At 45.1% G+C, this 21,334-nt stretch overlaps 1 protein-coding gene and 1 long non-coding RNA gene across 23 annotated transcripts in view; one reads left to right on the top strand and one right to left on the bottom strand.

Moving 5' to 3' along the window:
- The window catches only part of LOC125750350 (NXPE family member 3-like), a 73,498-nt gene that overhangs the window by 9,862 nt on the left and 42,302 nt on the right, over positions 1–21,334 (top strand). For 2 of the 20 annotated variants that reach the window (XM_049028000.1, XM_049027998.1), the window contains exons 2-7: positions 7,954–8,004; positions 8,728–8,782; positions 9,296–10,125; positions 11,194–11,264; positions 16,174–16,377; positions 16,694–16,958. In XM_049028000.1, coding sequence (XP_048883957.1) covers positions 7,954–8,004; positions 8,728–8,782; positions 9,296–10,125; positions 11,194–11,264; positions 16,174–16,377; positions 16,694–16,958 — 1,476 coding nt within the window. Of the gene's footprint in view, positions 1–86; positions 1,478–1,516; positions 3,257–5,413; positions 7,580–7,953; positions 8,005–8,390; positions 8,472–8,727; positions 8,783–9,295; positions 10,126–11,193; positions 11,265–16,173; positions 16,378–16,693; positions 18,735–21,334 lie in introns of those variants that run through there. The other 18 variants (XM_049027999.1, XM_049027997.1, XM_049028007.1 and 15 more) reach the window with 17 other exon arrangements.
- The window catches only part of LOC125750353 (uncharacterized), a 31,901-nt gene continuing 27,579 nt past the window's right edge, over positions 17,013–21,334 (bottom strand). For all 3 annotated transcript variants that reach the window (XR_007400323.1, XR_007400322.1, XR_007400324.1), the window contains one exon: positions 17,013–17,120. This is a non-coding gene — a long non-coding RNA (uncharacterized LOC125750353). The remainder of the gene's footprint in view (positions 17,121–21,334) is intronic.

The following is a 21,334-nucleotide window of genomic DNA, read 5'->3' as shown; positions in this document are numbered from 1 at the left end:
AAATTTCTTCCATTTCTAAATAATGGAGACCACAGTGCCTTTTGGGACCTTCAATGCTGCTGAAATTTTTTTGTATCCTTCCCCAGATTTGTGCCTTGCCACAATCCTTGTCTTGGAGGTCTACAGACAATTCCCTGGACTTCATTGCTTGGTTTCTGCTCTGATATGCACTGTCAACTGTGAGACCTTATGTAGACAAGTGTGTGCCATTCCAAATGATGTCCAATCAACTGAATCTACCGCAGATGGACTCCAGTCAAGTTGTAGAAGCATCTCAAGGATGATCAGTGGAAATCAGATGCACCTGAGCTCAATTTTGAGTGTCATAGCAAAGGGTGTGAATACTTATGTACCTATTATGTTTAAATGTTTTTTTAGAAATGTAATAAAATGTCATTGCCCTTATGGACCAAGAAAACTATACTAAAAAACTATTTTATTTCTAAGTCTGTAACGTAACAAAATGTGGAAAAAGTGAAGGTGTGTGAATACTTTCTTGTAGCACTGTATAGCTTCATATATATAGCTAGTGTAATTCCAACACCATAATGTCACTTTTGCACAGCAAACCATCATTTCTATTTACTTCGCACAAATTGCAAAGATTATAGAACATATAAATGATCTTATGTATAATGATTAGGCATAATTATCAGTTGCTTTAATCTTATTGGTCAAAATGGATTTTGTAGCTTCCCATTGTAATAAATTTGCACCCAAAATTGGCCTGTGTACGTGAGTATACTTTGTTTTCCGATTTTAGATGGAAAGCATCAAAAATGTAAAATTGGGCCGTTTTCACCAATTTGATTAGATCAATTGTAAAGGGAAAATTGAAAAATGTTTTGTTTTGAGTTCAGTTGTGTATGTTTAAAGAAGTCAGAAAATGCCTCATATTCCGTTTGACAGGAGGAGGGTTGGGTAATAGGTGTGCCGTCTGTTATCGGCCAGGTCAGAGGCGGATTGAGGTAGTCACGGGTCCCTACTGTCGTGTCCGATGCGCGAGTGAACGAGCAGGGAGGCAGACGAAGGGAGCCGTGAATATGGGCAAACGGAGAGCAGCACAGGACGAACGTTAATGACAGATCTGGGGAAACTGACTTGAAAGCGGACTGAAATACACAAGACAAGCGGAAAATAACAGTAAACAGGCTGTCACAATCGGGGCAGCACATGTGGTTAATGAGGGGGCGTGGCACACACGAAGATCGGATGAGCAGGTCATGACACCTAGGCTACCTTTTCTGTGGGGCTCCCTCAGTTTTGAAAAAGAGTTCCCTGCTGGCATTGGTTACGGGCAATAATGAAATATTATCCATCCATCCAAAAGTTTGCTGAATGTTTTTGTAGGAGTGATACCTCCGATCTAATTCTCCGATCTGATTAGTCTTGGCCTAATCGCTCACACTCCAATTCAATCAATTCATCTGCTTGTTTTTTTTTCCTTTTTCTGTGCCTCTGTGTGTCCACTTTGTAGTTTTGGGACTCAGTTGGTGACATGTTTATTGCATCACGCTCAGCTTTTTCAAAATCATCCCATAGGCTGGCCACATAGCCCTTCAGCTAACCGAATTACCAGCATTACATAAATCCTGTTTCACTGGCTGTAGAGCAGTGCTAGTGTTATGAAAACATTACAGCATGTTGTTAAAGCATTTTCTATATTTTTTCAGTCTTTTTACTTAGTGTTCTAGCTTCATTCCGAGTCAATGGATTTTGGTTGGAAACTTCTTTCAATTTTAGCAGCAACTCTTGAATTTTCAGTTTTGGTGTAGTATTTTCATTGCTAGTGCATGTGCCGACCATCTAATATCAGACAGTCTCTATTCTATAAATGTCATTAGGCTCTAAACCCTCTGTAATCATCTACCAACGTAATCGTCTGCTGTCTCAAGACAGCAGTTAACACTGTTAAGCTCCACTAAGTTAAGAATGTGTGCCACACTCGATACCCATTCGACCAAAGGGTTAATCTATTTAATGTGTGCCTGTAAGCCAATGAATCTGCTATGTTCCCAGCATTGCATAACATTGGCATCCGCAGTTATTAATATCATTGTGCATGTTCTGTGACTCATCGAGAACAGCCTGGAAAAATGAGACTTCTGAACGATTCTGAATTAGCATAACTTTCACAAAACGCATATCACATGCGTTGATACAACATACACATGATGAATATAACCTGTGTGTATAGTCAGGTGTGGAATCAATACTGATTGAAAAATACTTTTGATCTGATTATTTCTGTCAGGACCTGCTCTCCCATCAGTTCAGTAAATTCTAAGCATGTTTTTGAGGTATGATGGTGTTCCCTTGCCAACATTGCCATATTTTTTCATTATGGGCCTTCAGAATGGATAGAATTCACTGATAACTTGCAGCACCCCCATAAAATTACCATTATCAGGTCTCACAAAGATTTAACCGTGTCCCTTGAATGTTACTGTAGTCCTCACTTTGCTAAATACATTACCACTGCAACCACCCTCTTTAAAACCTCAGTCTAGTATCCACATTCACTGTCAATCTGTTTCTTCAATTCTGAATCTATGCCCCCAGCATCAGCACACCCCCTAACATATGCTATCATAACCTTTCTGTGGCTCTCCGATCCTTGATGATCAGCCAAATGTACAGCTGCATTTTTCCAGTCCCTATAGCCTGACATGAGTGCATACTGAATTTTCACACTAAACAAAACACTTAACCTTTTGAAGGAGAGTAAAGAATCCATTCTTGTTGCACCAATTCACCAATTGCAATTTCCCTTTTAAAAAGCGTTTTAGAGAAGTACTTCTTGCTGTGTGTGCTGTCTTTCTGAGTCAGAAACTGCATCCGGTATATCCTCATAACTTCATGAACTTCATTCCAACATGCCGGATCCGAACTGACCAAATAGGTAATGGTGTCGTTAGCATTGGCGGAGTTTGCAGCCTCTCGTGCCCTCTTAGCAGCAGTAGGTGAGACCGTGGTGCGATCCGTAGTCGCGGGAACTGAGATATCATCATGGCTAACTGTTGATATGCTGGCCCCTAAACATTCTGGGCTCAACATCAGTCTTAACATGAACCGTTACCTGAGGAGTATCTGTCCTCGTGTGAACCGCTGAATCACCGGGACTATATTAGGATGAATTCGTGGACGACTACGTCGCCCGTGTGGCATGGAATTAATCCTTCTACTGTAATATTCTGGGAAGTTGTGATTGTGGATTAATTCTGATCGTGTATGAACTAATCATCCTGAAATTCAGGTAAATCATCCATGATTCACCCAGAATATTACTGGACTGTACAAACATGTTATTTTTTTTTACCGATCACCTGTAAAACCTGTTTTGTCATAAATACCTTGTGTCTCATACAAAGAAAACTGGATGCTTATTTGGTCCATTAGATCAGCATGCAGAATGTTTATCTTGGTTTCGGGAGACAGGGGAGGGCCGTTATACAGCACCTTATATTGCCTTCAGGGGGAACGGGGAGGCATTGCGGAAAGACACCTGGCGCAAGGATGCCTATTGTACTATGTTATCGCAAGCAGCATCACTCGGACAAAAGGGGGAATTGGATAACGCATTGCCTGGGGGGAAGGGGTGAGCCTGGCCAGCTCGTCCACTGCCCACAGGCAGCACCCAATTTAGTATAAAGGATGGGGGAAAACTCAGTACTGACCGGAGCTCAGCCGTGGGATAGAGTGCGCATCGCCCGGCACTTTCTCGGGACTCACGTGTTGGTCTCCTGCCAGGACTGAATGGGGCTCCCCAGTCCGTGTGTGAAGGTGGGTGATGATGGCACGCCCAAGTGTAAATAGTTTTGCAGCTGCTTTTGCGGTTAATTGATCATGGGGATTAATTATCACCACTCATGATAATAATTCGCATTTTCTATATTTTATTGTTTCTTTTCTATATATAGCTTCGTATGATATATGCCATAACATATCTCTTGTGGTACAAGGTTCTTTTGCATTGCTTTTAATTGATATATTGATATTGATTTTAATGCGAGGTTATCTTTTATTACTTGTATTTAAGTGTTTTTGAGTGAACCTAAGAGTGCCTGTTTGTTCCTTCGAGAGCCCTATATCCCTCTCTCATCCATTTTAATACAGGAACATTGGAGGATGTCGCATTATCACTGTCAGTATTTACATCCCTATGCATGGATGACATCAGTCTTGCTGCAATAGTCACCAATGTGTACTCCTAATCGACCAATTATATCAGTTAAACTATTAATAGAAATATTGTAATTTATGGGAGAGGAAGCCTGCTGGCGATCCCTTAAAACTTCTCTCATAGGAGACCAATCTGGACCTAAGCCACGCCCTCTTCCTCTCACCCTATCAGACAACGTGTGAAAATCCCTCACGATCCCGCTGTCGGACTCCACTCTCCACATTATCACCTGGTTTTACTCAAGAGGCAATACCTCTGCCAATAACAGGACTGCAAAACGCATCGTATCCAGATTCGCTAGCCATGGCTTTTATACAATTATACATCGATCTATTTTATTTGTTTTGTGTTATATATCTGTATTTTAACAAAATACAACGTCATGTGATGTGTTACGTGAGTTTTATGAGTTTAAGTAAACAGGAACGATCATTTCTACGCATTACAAAAAAGAGCTTTCGTTTCGCTGTTTTCAGCGGTGCGCGCTCCCGAGACAGGCATGCATTCTACGGCAGGGATGCCTTTTTCGACATAACAACGGCTTCACCCCTATTTGCTTATGAGGTCCGTGTCTCGTGTTCTGCACACATAAAACTGTCCCCTTATTGATAATACTGCACACACTTTTTCTTTCTCTAGCAAGAGATTTTTACTTCTGCTCAATGATCGTATAGTTTTTCTTTTTCTTCTCATAATCAAACATATGTACAGAAAATATCACACATTAACAAATATATATCCATCCATTTTCCAAACCGCTTATCCTATTGGGTCGCGGGGCACAAATATATATATATATTCGAAATACATACATAAAATATCCGTAAAATAACATAAAATGACATACCTGCACACATAAAACTGTTCCCTTATTGACAATACTGCACAGTTTTTTTTTCTAACGGAATAGAAATCTATTTTAGTAACCGGTTGCATTCTTCTCTCGGAAAGTAAATTGGCGCCGAAACTATTTCGCGCTGGTGTAGCACTAATATAAAAAAAGGAATCTTGTCGAACAACCTTGCATTGTAGACCACAGCATTCGTGAACCGCAGGCACCACTGTGTGTGTGTGTGTGTGTGTGTGTGTGTGTGTGTGTGTGTGTGTGTGTGTGTGTGTGTGTGTGTGTGTGTGTGTGTGTGTGTGTGTGTGTGTGTGTGTGTGTGTGTGTATATAGAGAGAGAGAGAGAGAGAGAGAGATTAAAATCTGGTGCACAAAACAGATTATCATTCACATTTTCCATGTTCTCATGTAAAAGCATAATAATCTTGATTTAGCCCCTGACAGTTTCTGTGAAAAAAAAGGATTAATAAAACATCTCCATTTCTTTGTATGGGGTATCTACATGTGCAGGCAAATATGGAGGATGCAGGAGCAGGCATTGGTGGCAAACAAAGGAAGGTTTACTAAAGAAATGGAACCAAATGGGATCAAAAGGGAGGCTAGGGAACAAATGACTGTGCCGCATGACTTCAGTGACAGAACTGGGGATCACTAGCTGGGGAAGCACTCAAATACTGGAGTAACAAGGGAACAGACAGGAGACAGTTGGGTGTGATCAACAGGAGTCTCCAGGCATGGCTTGTTAGGACCACAGCAGGGAAGAGACAGAAAGGATAGGATGTCACGCGACGCTGAACGCCGGTAAGGCGAACGGACAGGCGAGCCGACAGGAAGCAGGCAGACGGGCGAAGTACGGGGTAAACTGGGATTTTAATAAGGGAAGCGGGGGACCGGAAAGCAGGAAACATCTGACGCGAACTAACATCAATGACAGACAAAGGCATTAGGCAAGACGTGGACTTAAATAAGACAGGACCAAAGTAAATGGACAAAGCTGGAGACGATCAGGGAAGCACACGTGTGTAATCAGGGGGCGTGGCACACACGAGGAGCGGACGGGCCGGGCATCACGTAGGATAGGATAGTACTTTATTGATCCCACAGTGGGGAAATTTGCGTGTTAACGCAAAAAAAAAAAAAAAAAAGGACAGGCAGGACAGGACATGACATCAGGAAACAGTAGACAGAAAAACAGAACTTAGCGTGTATGTCATTACTCATTTCTATCATAACTGAAAGTACTGAAATTAGAAAACGAAATCTTTTGGAGGGCCTCCCACCCAGACAGGAAGCGTTATTTGTACCTGAGCGTTTCCTTCATCAGGCTTGCATTACCTCAAAAAAGCGATATCTGCCGGGGACCAAGCACATATAGTGAGGCTCTGTGCGTACCAAAGTTAATCTATTGACGCAGGCTGTGGTGACAGTTGCTAGGCAAAGGAGAAAAACATGGTGTAACGGATAAGGCGAAATTGTCAGAAAGTGGAAAAGTACGGCCAGGGGCGGGGGCTACTTATAGAGGAGTATAAAACTCACATGAAAAGTAAGGAAGTCGAATTCTGTGTCGCAGAGTTCCCAGATCGATCTGATGGAATAAAAGGTTATTGGACAACTCATCCACGTCTCCGGGTGATCTCTTCTCATCTATGGACCCGGTGGAGTCGGCGTACTCCAACAGTATTCACTCTCCACTTTAGAAAGATGCTCTGCAAGCTGTTTTAGGGTTCATGCTTGCAAGTCTGTGGTGAAATCCAGCTAACAAGAAGCGTTCCCAGAACTTTAGCTAACATCATGCTATGGTTTTCTCAACGTTGGCAGGGAACATTCTTACTGCAGTGTTAATGGTATGTTATTCAAATGTTTTATCATCAAAAGTAAAATATCACATCATGTAGTAAGCACTGAACCCGTGTTATTTGATGTATAAAGCAACTGTGCTACCCGCTGCTCTACCAAACCCATCGTTTGCTTTTAAATTATTAGTCGTTGTTGTGGTAGTAGTTAAAGGAGTGGGATAACGTTCTGGGAACATCGGGAAAAGAGGACACTGAACTTTAATAGTGACACTCAGTAAACATTACTAAAACAAAATATTGTTAGAGGGGACTGTAAATACAGACTGTCTATGAAAGTATAATGGTTTACATTGAATAAAAAGTGATTCCATATAAGGTGAACATGACGTCAGCAGGACCTTGGTGTTGTTGCATCGTTTACATAGAAAATTGCTCCTCCCTTGGATTTGCTGGGCTACACTGTCTGTCTGTATATAGTCAGTATAAAGACCGAGAGCCAGGTCTCAGTGAAACACAGGGCAGAATCTTTCTTTGTCTGGGTCAGGAAGAAGCACTTCAGTTTTTATTTTGTAGCAAGCACACATTGGAGAGACAGAGAGATGGTAGCAGAGCCCAGAAACCTCCACGCCCTGTCCTCTCCTTCACCTTCGGATTAACTTAAGCAAAGATAGGGCAACCACTGTAGGATCTCCATGAAGTCTGAGGGTTCAGTAAGAAATTCAAGGATGAAAAAAATACTGCTAATTATCACTGAAGGTGAGCAGTTGTTCTCTGTTCTAGGTAATTTCTTTTAGATTACAGATAATGTCTCTCAGGTATACAGTTATATATCATGATTATGATAAATAATGATTAATAATAATGATTATAAAACACTGGCGAAAAGTGGGAACTCTGACCTTACCGACTTGTTTCCGCATCACCGTACCAGAAGCTCAGGATAAAGTTTATGAATTTGGACATGGCCCAATTATAAATAAATTTATTAATTGTATTGGGAGTTTAATTGGATGTTTTATAAATCTGTAGAAATTGTATTTTAATGCAGAAATTCGAAATAGTTTCGGCGCCAAATTACTTTCCGGGGGAAGAATGCAACCGGTTACTAAAATAGATTTCTATTCCCTTAGAAAGAAAAAGTGTGCAGTATTGTCAATAAGGGAACAGTTTTATGTGTGCAGGTATGTCATTTTATGTTATTTTACGGATATTTTGTGTATATATTTCGATGTATCCTGGCAGCCATGGTTATCTTTTTATATATATATATATATTTGTTAATGTGTGATATTTTCTGTACGTATGTTTGGTTATGAGAAGAAAAAGAAAAACTATACGATCATTGAGAAGAAGTAAAAATCTCTTGCTGGAGAAAGAAAAAGTGTGTGCAGTATTATCAATAAGGGGACCGTTTTATGTGTGCAGAGCACGAGACACGGACCTCATAAGCAAATAGGGGTGAAGCCGTCACACTGGCATCGATTGGTGTAAATTCCAGAGTGCACTGCCTGTTTGATCACAGCACTGAATTAACCCTAAACTTGATATATGGTCGTACTGCTTCAAGTTACTTCTGTAGAAGTTTGTGAGGACTGCTGCCAACATCTGGACATTATCCGGGTGTCTGGGGAAGAAATGAAACACATTGGTAGCTCTTCTTGATTAATACAGACGTGTACTGTGTCCATGTCTGTAATGGTGACTCCCAGGAAAATTCTCACACTGTCCCAGTCTGAAATGGAAGGGCCCAGAGAATCTAATTCAAAATACATATGACAAATGTTATAAAAACCTTATGAATATAATTCTACAATTTCTAAAATATTCACTCGTTCTTATTGAATATCATTGGCATATAAATGTTTTTTCTTGTTTTTGTATTTTTTTGTTTGTGCCGATTCTAGGAAGATGTTTATCCTATTGAAGAGGGCGCTAGTTTTCCTGATTGCATTTCTTATTGTAAGTATTTTTAAAATGTCAATGTAAATTTCTTTATAACACGAAATCAATTGCAGTTAAGATATACTCCAAAAGCTTTTGGCGAGAGTTTCTGAAACTTAATAAACCATGTGACAATAATTAGCAGACAGATTGATACTGCAGTATGTGTAATCAGGAAAGTTATTTGCACATTTACTGTCAAAAAATACATTTCCCTTCAGCTTTCATTTATCATACTTTATGGAAACTGATGCTGCCAGACAGCTTCTATCATGCATGTGAGGTAAAACTAAAAGAACTAATAAAAAATAATTACGAATTATTTAAATAATAATAAAATGTGTCTGTGTGTGTATTTTTTTTACATCGAATAAAGCCATTGACTTAAAGTTTGGTACACAGAACAGATCATTCAAAATTTTCCTTTGTTTTCATATAAAAACACAGTAATTTTTGATTTAGCCTCTGACAGTTTCTGTGGGGAAATTTTTTTTTTTTTTAAATCTCCATTTCTTTGTACATATTCATTAGGTGTTCCTGTATTTAATGACGAAACCATCCTCTACAAAGTGGACAGTGCCAAAGCCAATGTCTCACCATCTGACCTCGTACCCCATGTTCCCTCACAGAAGATGCATACCGCTGCTAAATACCACACACTCCGTGGTCCATGTCCCTACAAGCCAGTCATATTCCACCATTAAATATGTGCTAATGAGTACTGATGAATGGGAATTTCTGCAAGAGAAGCTCTGTTGGCCTCCACCCACCATAGAAAACCCCACCCCCATTGAAGCCACAGACCCACGCAAATGCACCTTCACTGTGTTTAATTGGGAGGATAACTACACTGTTGGGGACTATGTAAATGTATCAGTGGTTGCAAAAAATGGCAGAGGAGTTCGTAAAGCATATGGAGGGGACTTCTTCCAAGCCAAGTTATACAACACAGAGCTCAAAGCTAGTACATTTGGTCTTGTGATAGACCATGACAATGGGACTTACTCAGTCAGCTTCGCACTGCTTTGGCCCGGCTCTGCCCACGTTTCAATCAGGCTGATTCACTCCAGTGAAGCTGTTCAGGTATTGAGCCGGCACAGAGAGCGGGATCCGGACAAGGTCTTCTTCACTGGATACTTTGAGGATGGGAATATAAAGGAGAATGTTGTGTGCAATGGCATGAAGAGCCCACGGCTGGTGGGGGATGGAAGCCGCTGCTGCTGTGAATACCGTGACCCTCGCAGTGGGGAGGTCTGGTTCTGCCGCCGACCCTCCTCTCTGCCCTGCAGTGCTCTGGTCTACCACAGCATGGGGGGGTACCAAGCCCAACTGTCCACAAATGAGTCCAAGATCTTAGACAGGTGAGGTTCTGCCGCTGTTTACATTGAATACTAGGGTTGGACAGTCCTGCAATACTTAAGTCTTGCAAGGATTAAAATCATTCTGAAGCTATTTATAGAATGGTGCTCCAAAGTTCCTTGGTTTGAACCTAAATTTTCTTGTTATTTACCATGATTTTCAGGTTGTTTTTTTACAAGCCAGAAACTGAAACTGTCAGTTTTTGTCAATAATTAATGACAATAAACACTATATTAACAATAATAATCCATCCATCCATCCATTTTCCAAACCGCTTATCCTACAGAAGGGTAAGCGGTTTGGAAAATGGATGGATGGATAGATGAATATGATCTAAAACATCAGCTGTGGCTCTGTATGCCTTTTTACTCCTTTTTTACATGGGTGGAGTGCTCTCTCCAGGTCGGGGAGGAGATCCTTCCCCAAGTGGAGGAGTTTAAGTATCTCGGGATCTTGTTCACGAGTGAGGGAAGGATGGAGCGGGAGATCGACAGGCGGATCGGTGCGGTATCAGCAGTGATGCGGGCGCTGCATCGGTCTGTCATGGTGAAGAAGGAGCTGAGCCAAAAGGCAAAGCTCTCCATTTACCAGTCGATCTACGTTCCTACCTTCACCTATGGTCATGAGCTATGGGTAGTGACCGAAAGAACGAGATCGCGAGTGCAAGGGGCCGAAATGAGTTTTCTCCGCAGAGTGGCTGGGCTCTCCCTTAGAGATAGGGTGAGGAGCTCAGTCATTCGGGAGGGACTCAGAGTAGAGCCGCTGCTCCTCCGCATTGAGAGGAGCCAGATGAGGTAGTTCAGGCATCTACTTAGGATGCCTCCTGGACGCCTCCCTGGTGAGGTGTTCCGGGCATGTCCCACTGGGGAAGACCCAGGACATGCTGGAGGGACTATGTCGGCCGGGGAGAGGGAAGTCTGGGTTTTCCTACTGAGACTGCGGCCCCACAACCCGACCCCGGATAAGCAGAATATGAAGATGGATGGATGGATCTTTTATGGGACTTAAAATTCACATAGTTGACCCCTTTGAGACTATCGACTTTAATAACTCACTGATTATTTCTGCAGGGGTAATACAAACATTGTCCTTCCAGGAAGCAGCCCAGTGATCAACATCTTTGCTCAACATGCGGATATCCGTAAGTGTTCTTTGCCTCCTGCTTATTGCTATGCAGTCTCAGCAAATACATAAATTTAACCAATATGACATATTACACATGGTATGGTATGTTACTGAGATCTCCACCAAAGGACATTTAAAATTATTTTTAACTATCTAACATTGTTATATGTGTCCAAAGAATTCTACACATAGAACTGAATTTAATTTTCTATTTATTTGTCTGAAGACTGATCAATGGGTTTTTACTGGAAGCACCAGAACAGTGTATGAATAAAACTGCAGGCTAATAACAGTCCACAGTTTTAAAAGTGGATCTTATCACCTAGTTCATACTTCAGTTTTCCTCCTGCTGTTATTGTCCTCATACGGCTGTGGGTGCAGACTCTTGTGTACATATTACATTTGTCTGTGGGTGCAGATGGTCGTGGTCAGTGCAGCAATGATATTCCTTCAGACCAGCAGAGGGAATATGTAATGCAACAAACACATAAACAAGCAGTGTAGTGAAATGGGTAAAAAAAAAATGTTACTAGGCTTGGGTGGTATTATAGTAATATACTATAGTATTTTGAAATATTGGCAATGTGGCCTGCATGTGTACCAGACACCCCTGATTTTGAAATATATCTCACTGGGAACAACATGCATAAATGTGAAGTATGAATTGGCCTTTAAGAGACATACAGCATTCCAATCCCTTTGTGCAAAGGCAGTGTAGTAAGGAAATCCAAAGTTAAGCTATTCACTCCCCAAATGAAACTCCACCTCCTCACGTACTCACTTACGCAATATCAGTCACCGTTACAAAATTTCAACACAAACATAAAAAATAAGATCTTTTTATGATATACTGCTGTCATTTGGGTTTGTATGGTTATTTATTGACTAGGAAGACTGTGAAAGAAGCTGTTCAAGTACCGGTTTGGATGTTTGAATCTAAATATTATATATGCAAATATTAGAAATGCATAGTATGTGGGTGATAGAGTACTGTGTCTCTGGACGTACGTAAAATGCAGCTGAGGCCGATGCATTACAAACACCTTGGCTAAAGAATTACAATCAACTTTATTAGCCAAATATGTTCACACACACACACACACACACAGGAAATTTGTCTCTAGCTGTCAGTGGCTCTCAGACACACAGTACATACAACGGGGAAAATAAGTATTAAACACGTCAACATGCTTTAGTAAATACAGTATGTACAAAACAATACAAAAAGTATGGTGAATTTTTTACAGGTATTATTGCTTATGGGGGGATAGCTGTTTATGAGTGGTGAATTGTGGGAAGACAGGGTACTTCTTCGTTTTGGTGCACAGTGATCTGTAGAGCCTGTTGAAAGGAGAAGTTCAAAAAGGTTGTGTACTGGGTGTGGGGGATCTGTGATGAATTTCCGTGCCTATTTCCTGACTGTATAAGTACAGATCCAGGAGTGTGGGCAGGTTGACACTGATGATCATTTCTGCACACTTGACTATTTGCTGTAGCCTGTTCATATCTTTTTGGTGCTTAATTTGAATCAGACTGTGATGGATGAGCTGAGATCAGACTCAATAATTGCTGTGTAGATGCATATCAGCCACACATATGGAGCCAGGGTGTAGATTCAAACCCTGGTCAAAAAATATTAGGTGGTACCTTGGGTGGAGTTTAATATGGCTCCGTTTATGACATCATATGCAGGAGGGGGCGTTTCCCTTGTTCTAATTTGTTGAGGGGTTATGTCCATATATGGTACATACATGCTTATGCCACGTGTTGCTGATAAGGGGCCGTAAGGTTTGGGGAGATATAGGTTGCCGATATGCTGCGTTCGTTTTTCTCTTGGAACTCGGAAATTCTGAGTTGAGTGACATCATGTCCGACAATCTACCGTTCGAGCTACCACATTTTGGAACAAACATGGCTGCCTCCATGAACACGCTTCTGTGTGTTGTTGCTATATAATTTGGCAGTTTTGGTGTAAGATAATTTTTCCGAGAGACAAACAAACAAGAAACACGAACTAGTCAAACCACATTAAAAGCTTTAAGTACTAAAATATTTGAGTACATTCATAGCTGTCATGCCCGGCTCGTCGGCTCCTCGTGTGTGCCACGCCCCCTGATTACCCACGTGTGCTTCCCTGATTGTCTCCAGGTTTGTCTGATTTCTTTGCTTGGTCTTGTCTTATTTAAGTCCTAGTCTTACCTGTTTGCCCCATCCGTCATTGTGGATCTTCCGTGGTTTGGTGTGGTTTGTTTCTGCCTGATGTTCCTTCGTCCTTCTTCCCTGAATAAACCCCGAGTTTACCCCGATCTCAACCTGTCTGCCTGCTCCTTGCACGCCTGCCCGCACGATCGCCGCTTACCTCCGCCGTGATCGTGACACATAGCGATATTATTTTTTCGACAGGCAAACATACTACAAACAAACTAAAGACACTAACAAGTCTGGTAAAAATCTGATATTGCATGCTAGGATACTGTTTACGATCACAATATGGTATTCTGAAGGTAATGAACCTCATGCTGGCCACTGCAAATCGCACCAGTGCATGCTACAGGTCACAGCCTAATGATGCCAGCAGGACCTCTGCTTGGCTGTACCAAAAAATTCTGTCCATAAAAGTTATGAACAAAATCAGTGACAAAGGGCAGGCCTACTGGAGTTTGACACCCACTGGGAAAAAGTCTAACTTTTTTTTTTTTTTTTTAACTAGCTGGCAATGCGAACCAAACTCTTACTGTGTTTGTACAGTACAGTGACCTGATGGCCTGTAACAACAGACCCTGTTCCCCATACTTTTGAAGCACCTCTCATCGGTCCCCTTGAGGAATATGATTGTATGCCTTTTCTAAGTCAACAAAACACATGTAGACTGGTTGGGCAACCTCCCATAAACTCTCCAGTATCCTTGTCAGGGTGAAGAGCTGGTCCAGCACTCCACAACCAGGATGGAATCTGCATTGTTCCTCCTTGATCCATGGTTCAACCAATGAGAGGACCCTCCTCTCCAATACCCCAGCATATACCTTCCAAGGCAGGCTGAGGAGTGTGATCATGTTGAAGCTGGAACACATGTTCCGGTCCCCTTTTTTAAAGATTGGGACCACCACCCCAATCTGCCAATCCAAAGGCACTGTCCCCAACATCCACAATGTTGAAGAGGCATGTCAGTTAAGGCAGCCCAAAAACTTCAGGAGATTCAGGGGATTGTCAAAATATTATTTCCACTGTCTGCTGACTATATCCCCATTTGAGGACAACAGTTCTCCCTCCCTGTTGTAAATAGCATATGTAAAAACCCTGCTTCCCAACCGAATTTTTGCCAGAATCTTTTGGAAGCCTTCCCCATAACCTCATCATACTCCTCCCAAACCCAAATTTTTACTTCAGCAACTGCCTAAGCTGCTTTCTGCTTAGCCTGCCAATACTTGTCAGCTGCTTAACCCTCTGGGGTCTACGGGTTGGGAACACGCTGTCTCTGACTGGGGCACGGTCACACATTTCATTCAATATCATAAACTTTATTCATGGCAAATAAATTATTTCTTATATATTTGTTTTGGCATTAAACTCATCTTAATCTTAGTGTACTTTGTAAATATGTCAGATTTATATGAGGTTTATAATTTGACATCAAAATATAGACATTGCAAAATGCAGTTTCGAACACTTGTAGGAACACGAGGAGGGACCTGGGTGTGGGCAGCTGGCGCGACTGGTGTGTCCTCGTCTTCCCATTCGGGAGACAGGAAACCGACGTGGCCCTCTGTGGGACCTCCTCCTGTGGCATAGGCCAGCTATGGTGGAGGCATGAGCCTAAAATGGGGGCCTCATGGCCAGAACGGTCTTTGGCGAAGCTGCAGGGGAAAAGTTAGGATATGCAGCCCCCTGTGGACTGGGCTTGGGCAGCTTGGGTGGAGCGACATGTGCAGTGGGTGTGACTTCCCCTGGGCAGGGCTCGGGCATCACGGCGGTGGGCTCAATGGCACCTGGGTCAGGTACCTCAGGAGATCCTGCCAGGCCCACCAAGTGCCAAAAAACCCTCTCCACTCTACGCACCTCTTCCTCTGAAGATGCAGGAGAGAGCTGGAGGAGTTGTAGGCCAAATTCAGTCGGAGTCTGGCACAGCCAGGGAGACTGGAGGATGCATGGGGTCTTGGATAGCTGTCCCATATGCCTTGAAGAGTGCAGAGCTCCTTTACACGAGTCTGAACAAAAACCAGATCTTAGGGGGCAGGTGCCCTGGAGCTTGGGGATCGTCCTTGTGATTGGTTCATTCCGTTCTGGTCTACAAGAGGGCTAAAAACTCCAAACTGGTATTCCCCGCATACGCTCAGACAACAGCCAGAGCCCGACCCCTGATTTGGAATTGAAGGGACGCGACCCACTCGTTCACGAGGGTGAACTCCAACACCCTGGCACTGAACCAGGGGGCTATTAGTAGACCCAACCCTTCCTGGCACTTTTCACAATGATCAACTCCAGGGTGGCATAGAGTCCAGCCCCTCTCCAGGAGTTTGGTTCAAGAGTCTGAGCCGTGCGTTGGTCATTTAGACATTCTTAGTTTAAAATGTCTTGTCATTTTTATTGTTAGTTTTTATTTAAATGAAACATTTTTAAATTTCATAAAAAAAAAAAAAAACTTTCATGTGCAAGGATGGTGTGGCAAAATGTAATTTTACGAAGAGGACACAATTACATCTCTAAAAATGTATGTGCCCTTTGTTTTGTTTTTTTTTGGGGGGGGGGGGGTGGGTAGATGCTGACCTAAAGCTTCACTCTCATTTCTGTATGTTTTAAAAGGAGAGCACGATGGGGTATGCGAAAATCATCATCATCATTATCATCTCATTTGAAAATGGTAACAGTAAGCCATTTTTGTCATCAGTAGAAGGCTTGCTTCATCTTTTGTCTTTCTGGATTTACAGGTGAGCACAAAAAATGTGCCCCAAATCTGGATACACCTGTACCATCAGGCTTTTTCTTTGAGGACCGCTGGACATCACTGGTGTGTCACACAAAGGTGTTCTCCAGCTCAGATGTGATTCGCTGCCTCACAGGCAAGCAGATACACATGATGGGAGACTCCACCCTGCGGCAGTGGTTCGAGTATCTGGGGAAAGCTGTGCCCAGTAAGAGTCCAGTTTTCCTCTAGGACCAATATTTATATAGCGGACCAGTATTTCCACCAAGAGAAAAAGCAGCCCTTACGAGAATATGAATTACTCTATGAATCTAAATTTCAAATTTAACTATTTGCATTATATCTCCTGCTAACTCATGCCGTTCCCTTACGAGAAGGTTTCAATGACTATATGTTTCAGTAAATTTTCCAGTTGTAAATCCAGTTTAATTCCGATCTTTGTTTCTTGTTGAAATTCCCTCCACTCAACTGAAATTTCTTATCTGTTATATGTCTCAGATACTGACCACTTCACTTTCCTTCAGCCTTGAAGCCTCTGAATCTTCACACCTCTGGAAAGTCAGGCCCTCTGATGATAGTGGACACTGAGTCAGGCATTCTCATCACCTGGCGTGCACATGGGCTGCCTCTCCGCACCAACAAGACCCCCATGGCTGATCTGCACTACATCACTAATGAGATTGACAACCTGGCTGGAGGGGAGCGCATGGTCATCGCATTTGACATTTGGGCGCACTTCACCACATACCCTCTGGCCTTTTACGTAAACCGCCTTGTCATCATCCGCAGGTCAGTGGTGTCTTTGCTACAGAGAGCTCCTCGCACCCTGGTCATCATCAAGTCGGCCAACACAGGCTATAAGGACGTCTATGGCAGTGACTGGCTCTCCTGGCAGCTGGACTGTACTCTCAGGGCCATGTTCCAGGGGCTGCCTGTTGTCCTGATAGATACCTGGCAGATGACATCCTGCCACTACTCCCCTGAAAACATTCATCCAGTTTCCATAGTGATCGAGAATGAGGTAAACCTCTTCCTGTCTTTCATCTGCCTTCAATGAGCCACAGCAGGAGCACATCTCCTATCTTTCTTCCTCTACCAAAGTGAAAGATCTAGGAGGATGAGACATGAACCCATACAAACGGACAAATACAAGAAGCAGGATCCAGAATGGAGGAACTAAATTTACTAACAAAGTTTGTGTCTAGTGGAGCTTTGTGAAGCTACAGGACTCCAAGGCTCATAACGAAATGCTGCAGTCAACCTGTATGCAACAACAGGAAAGTTTGGTACGTATCAGAACTTTCAGGTTGAGTTGCAAGTCAGGAAGGATGTCCACAATCTCTACAATAATGTAATCCTTAGTTCCCCTCCTCGGCTGAATAAGTCTTGACATGCAGGAGTTAATAAGTTACATTATTGTCTAGCAAGTGGTGGCAAGTTTAATCCCACCAAGCAGTGTCACAACAGCACCTCTGAAACCCACACACACATGCTGCTCCAGCCTATGGGCAGCTTCACTGTACTTGATACAGCACCTTAGACAGCACACACACACACACACACACACACACACACACACACACACACACACACATATGTTGGTGTATCTATATAAATGGGGACCTTCCATTTATTTCTATAGGAAAACCCTAATCCCAATCATGACACCCATAAGTAACCAAACAAAATACAAGACTTTTGGCATTTTTACTTTTTCAATTGCATTCACAGATTTTTTTATAAAACTGAGGTTATCCAAATGGGGACCTGAAAAATGTTCTCAAAAGTAAGGAAGTTTCAGGTTTTACCACATTCTAGGGACATTTTGGTCCTTAAATGAAATGTGATCTATGCAACCCCACACTAACACACAAACACACACACACAATATGGAAAAAAGTATTAGGACACACCTCCTAATCATTGGTTTCTGGTGTTTCATTCAGACCCATTTGCTAAAGGTCTATGAGGTTAAGCACCTAGCCATGCATTCAGGTTTACAAACATTTGTGAAAGAATGGGCCATTCTGAAGAGTTCAGTGAATTCAGGCATGGTACTGTCATAGGATGCCACCTTTGCAATATGTGAGTTTGTGAAATTTCTTCCCTCGTAGATATTCAATGGTCAACTGCAAGTGGTATTAATGGAAAGTGGAAGTGTTTTGGAACAACATAAAGTAACAGTGCAGGGCTGAGATGCATAGTGCATAAAAGTCGGCAATGCTCTGTTGATTCAGTAACTGCAGATTTCCAAACTCTTGCCTTAATCCCACTATAACAACTGTGCAGTGGGAGCTTCATGGAATGGCCTTTCATCAACAAACAGCTGCATACACCCTCACTCTCATGCCCGGCTCATCGCTCCTCGTGTGTGCCACGCCCCCTGGTTACCCGCGTGTACTTCCCTGATCGTCTCCAGCTGTCTCCGATTATTTTGATCAGTCTCATCCATTTAAGTCCTGGTCTTACTTGTCTCCCTTGTCCGTCATTGTGGCTAGGTGTCTGTATCTCCCGTCTGGTGTTTTCTGCTCCCTGATCCCATTAAAACCCTGAGTTTTGCCCCGACTTTGACCTGTTTGCCTGTTCCTTACCCGCCTACCCGCACGATTGCCGCTCTGCTCGCGCTTGATCGTGACAGAATGACGGACCCAACAAAGAAGAGAAAGCAGAGGAGAAGGAGGATCCCGGACGAGCCCTATGGAGGAGGAGGAGGAGGAACTCGTCTGGACCCCAGACCTGGGGCCGATCCGTCTGGGAGCCTGCTCCCTGGCTAGGCTCTGGCCTTCGAGCGAGGACGAGGAGGAAGAACCCTTCCTCTTCCCAGACCCGGAGCCTGTCCCCGCGGAGCAACGGCCGCCCCTCGAGCGGTACTCATTCGGGCCCGAACGGCTGGATAACTGGGGAGGAGCAAGAGCGGTGCGAGACACCATCCCGCGTGTGCCCCGCATCCCGAAAAGGGCCACGCTCGTCTCACCCGCACGGGACTTACTAGTCCCGCCTCCAGCGGCAGCCACTCCTGAGGCGCTCCCCCCGCCTCTAACGGAGAAGACGGCTACCCTGGCCAAGCAATTCTTCGCCCTCCAGGGACTATTCTGGAGGGTGATGGAGGATTCGGCAGTCCCGCGTAGCCCGGAGGCGGAACAGCTCACCGCGCAGCTGATGAGGGAGTTTGACGCGTTCACTCCCAACTCTGATCGAGGGGACCTCAAGAGCTTGGCAGAGGACCTTCAGCGGCCAATCCAGCTCCAGAAAGCTTCGGACCCCGTGCCGGAGCAGCCGCCCCTGCCAGCGGATCCGCCGCCCGAGCAGCCACCCCAGCCAGTGGATCCACCACCCGAGCAGCCTGCCCTGCCAGCGGATCCGCCGACCGAGCAGCTGCCGCTCCCCGCGGATCCGCTGCCTGCTGTCCCTGCGCAGCAAGAGGCGCTCCCTCTGCCTGCGGCTCCAGCACCAGTACAGCTGCCTCTGCCTGCGGCTCCAGCGCCCGTACAGCCACCTCCCCTTTCTGACACGCCCGGAGAAGCGTACCTTGGGGAGGGGGCCCCCGCGGGTGAACGGCCATCTCTGCCGGCGTACCCTGCGCCGGAGCAGCCGCCTCTGCCGGCAGACCCCACGCCAGTGCAGCCGCCACTGCCTGCGCATCCCGAGCAGGCGCTCCCTCTGCCTGCGCATCCCGAGCAGGCGCTCCCTCTGCCTGCGCATCCCGAGCAGGCGCTCCTACTGCCTGCAGCTCCCGAGCAGGCGCTCCTACTGCCTGCAGCTCCCACGCCCAAGGCGCTCCCTCTGCTCCCAGTGACAGTGCCCCCTGTGACTCTCGTTTTTGACCCCTCTCCAGTCCCTTCTGCCCCAGTCCCCGAGGAGGTCCCGGAGGACTCCACCTTGGCTCCTCCCTCCTCGGAGGTAGAGGATTTGAGTTGACTGAATGCTGGGGCGGGGGTAGTTTTTCCTCTGTGGTGGGGTCCGGTGGGGCGCCTTGAGCTCTGTGGGGCCTGGTGATGCTGCTGCTTTGGGCCCCGGTCTGGATGGGCCTGGGCCCCCCGCCCTGGGTGGATTTCGGGGAACAGGAGTTGCCTATGGGGGTCAGCGGGGGAGCTGGTTCTGGGGGGGGGACTTTGCCCCCCTCCCCATTCCTCTCCTCCCCATCCCTAAGTGCTTCCCTCCTCCCGATCCATCACATCACCACATATGTAGGGCTTTGAGGTGCAGGTGCATTGCTGGGATGCAGGGGAGGTATTCCTCCTCTGTCCCCTCGCGACCTCCTGTATCTCAATCATACATCACAACGTAGACACTCTCATTACTTACTCTCTCATGACACATACCTTTAGGGCCTTGGGGGTGGGCACACAGAATGGCATCCAGAAGGCAGTCTGTTCATTCTGCCTTACCTCTGGTGCCAGGGCCCACATCTCAATTTTAATCGCACATAGACATTGAGGGTTCTGGGGAGGGGCCGAGCTAACACCAGCTGTTGGTCGGCAGGGGGTGGTTAGTGCTGTGCCCTTCACCTGTTTTAAAAGCACTTTAGAACAACACGCACCAACACCACATCTGAGCGGGCAAAGGGGGGCATGGGGTCTTTTCACACCCCCGTTCTCTGTTCACCATTTGGAGCTGGGGGCTGAGAGGAAGAGCTAGCCGTCTGGTCTGGTTGGGTCCTAGACTTCTCTCGAAATAACATCTCGGGCTCTGTTCCCCCCCGCCACACTCCCTGCCGGTGGATGGGGCCTCTGGCCGCTGGTGCGTTGGTGGTTCTCGATGTCCGGGGCTGGATGCTCGGGTGGGTGCTGGCTCACCCTCGGCGGTTGCCTGGCGGGGTCTGGCTCTCCTGGCTCTGTCGGGCCCTTGCTGGGGGTGGGGGGGCCCTTGGATCTCTGGGCCCGGTCTGCCCTGGTGGGGCCGGCCGCCGGCGGAGCCTGCGGGCTCGCCGCCACAGCCCCCTGGGTCTCCTGCACTGTGGCTGCTGGATGGCCTCCCTCCGGAGCTCTCCTCTGCCCTTTTCTGGGTAAGGGCTGCAATACTCCCTGCGGTGGTCCTCCGGGGGCTCCCATGCCCTGGGGGGCCTCTGGATGTCTGGGGTCCGAGCCTCCTCCGTGTCTGCTTCATGTCCTGAGGGATGGGGCTGTGGCTCCCCACATACACTACTAGACATTTACATGGAGAAA

This window comes from Brienomyrus brachyistius, chromosome 10, assembly GCF_023856365.1.
Source record: "Brienomyrus brachyistius isolate T26 chromosome 10, BBRACH_0.4, whole genome shotgun sequence".
Lineage (NCBI taxonomy): Eukaryota > Metazoa > Chordata > Actinopteri > Osteoglossiformes > Mormyridae > Brienomyrus > Brienomyrus brachyistius.
Note: the sequence above shows the minus strand (reverse complement) of the source record. Positions and strands in the feature narration are given on the sequence as shown.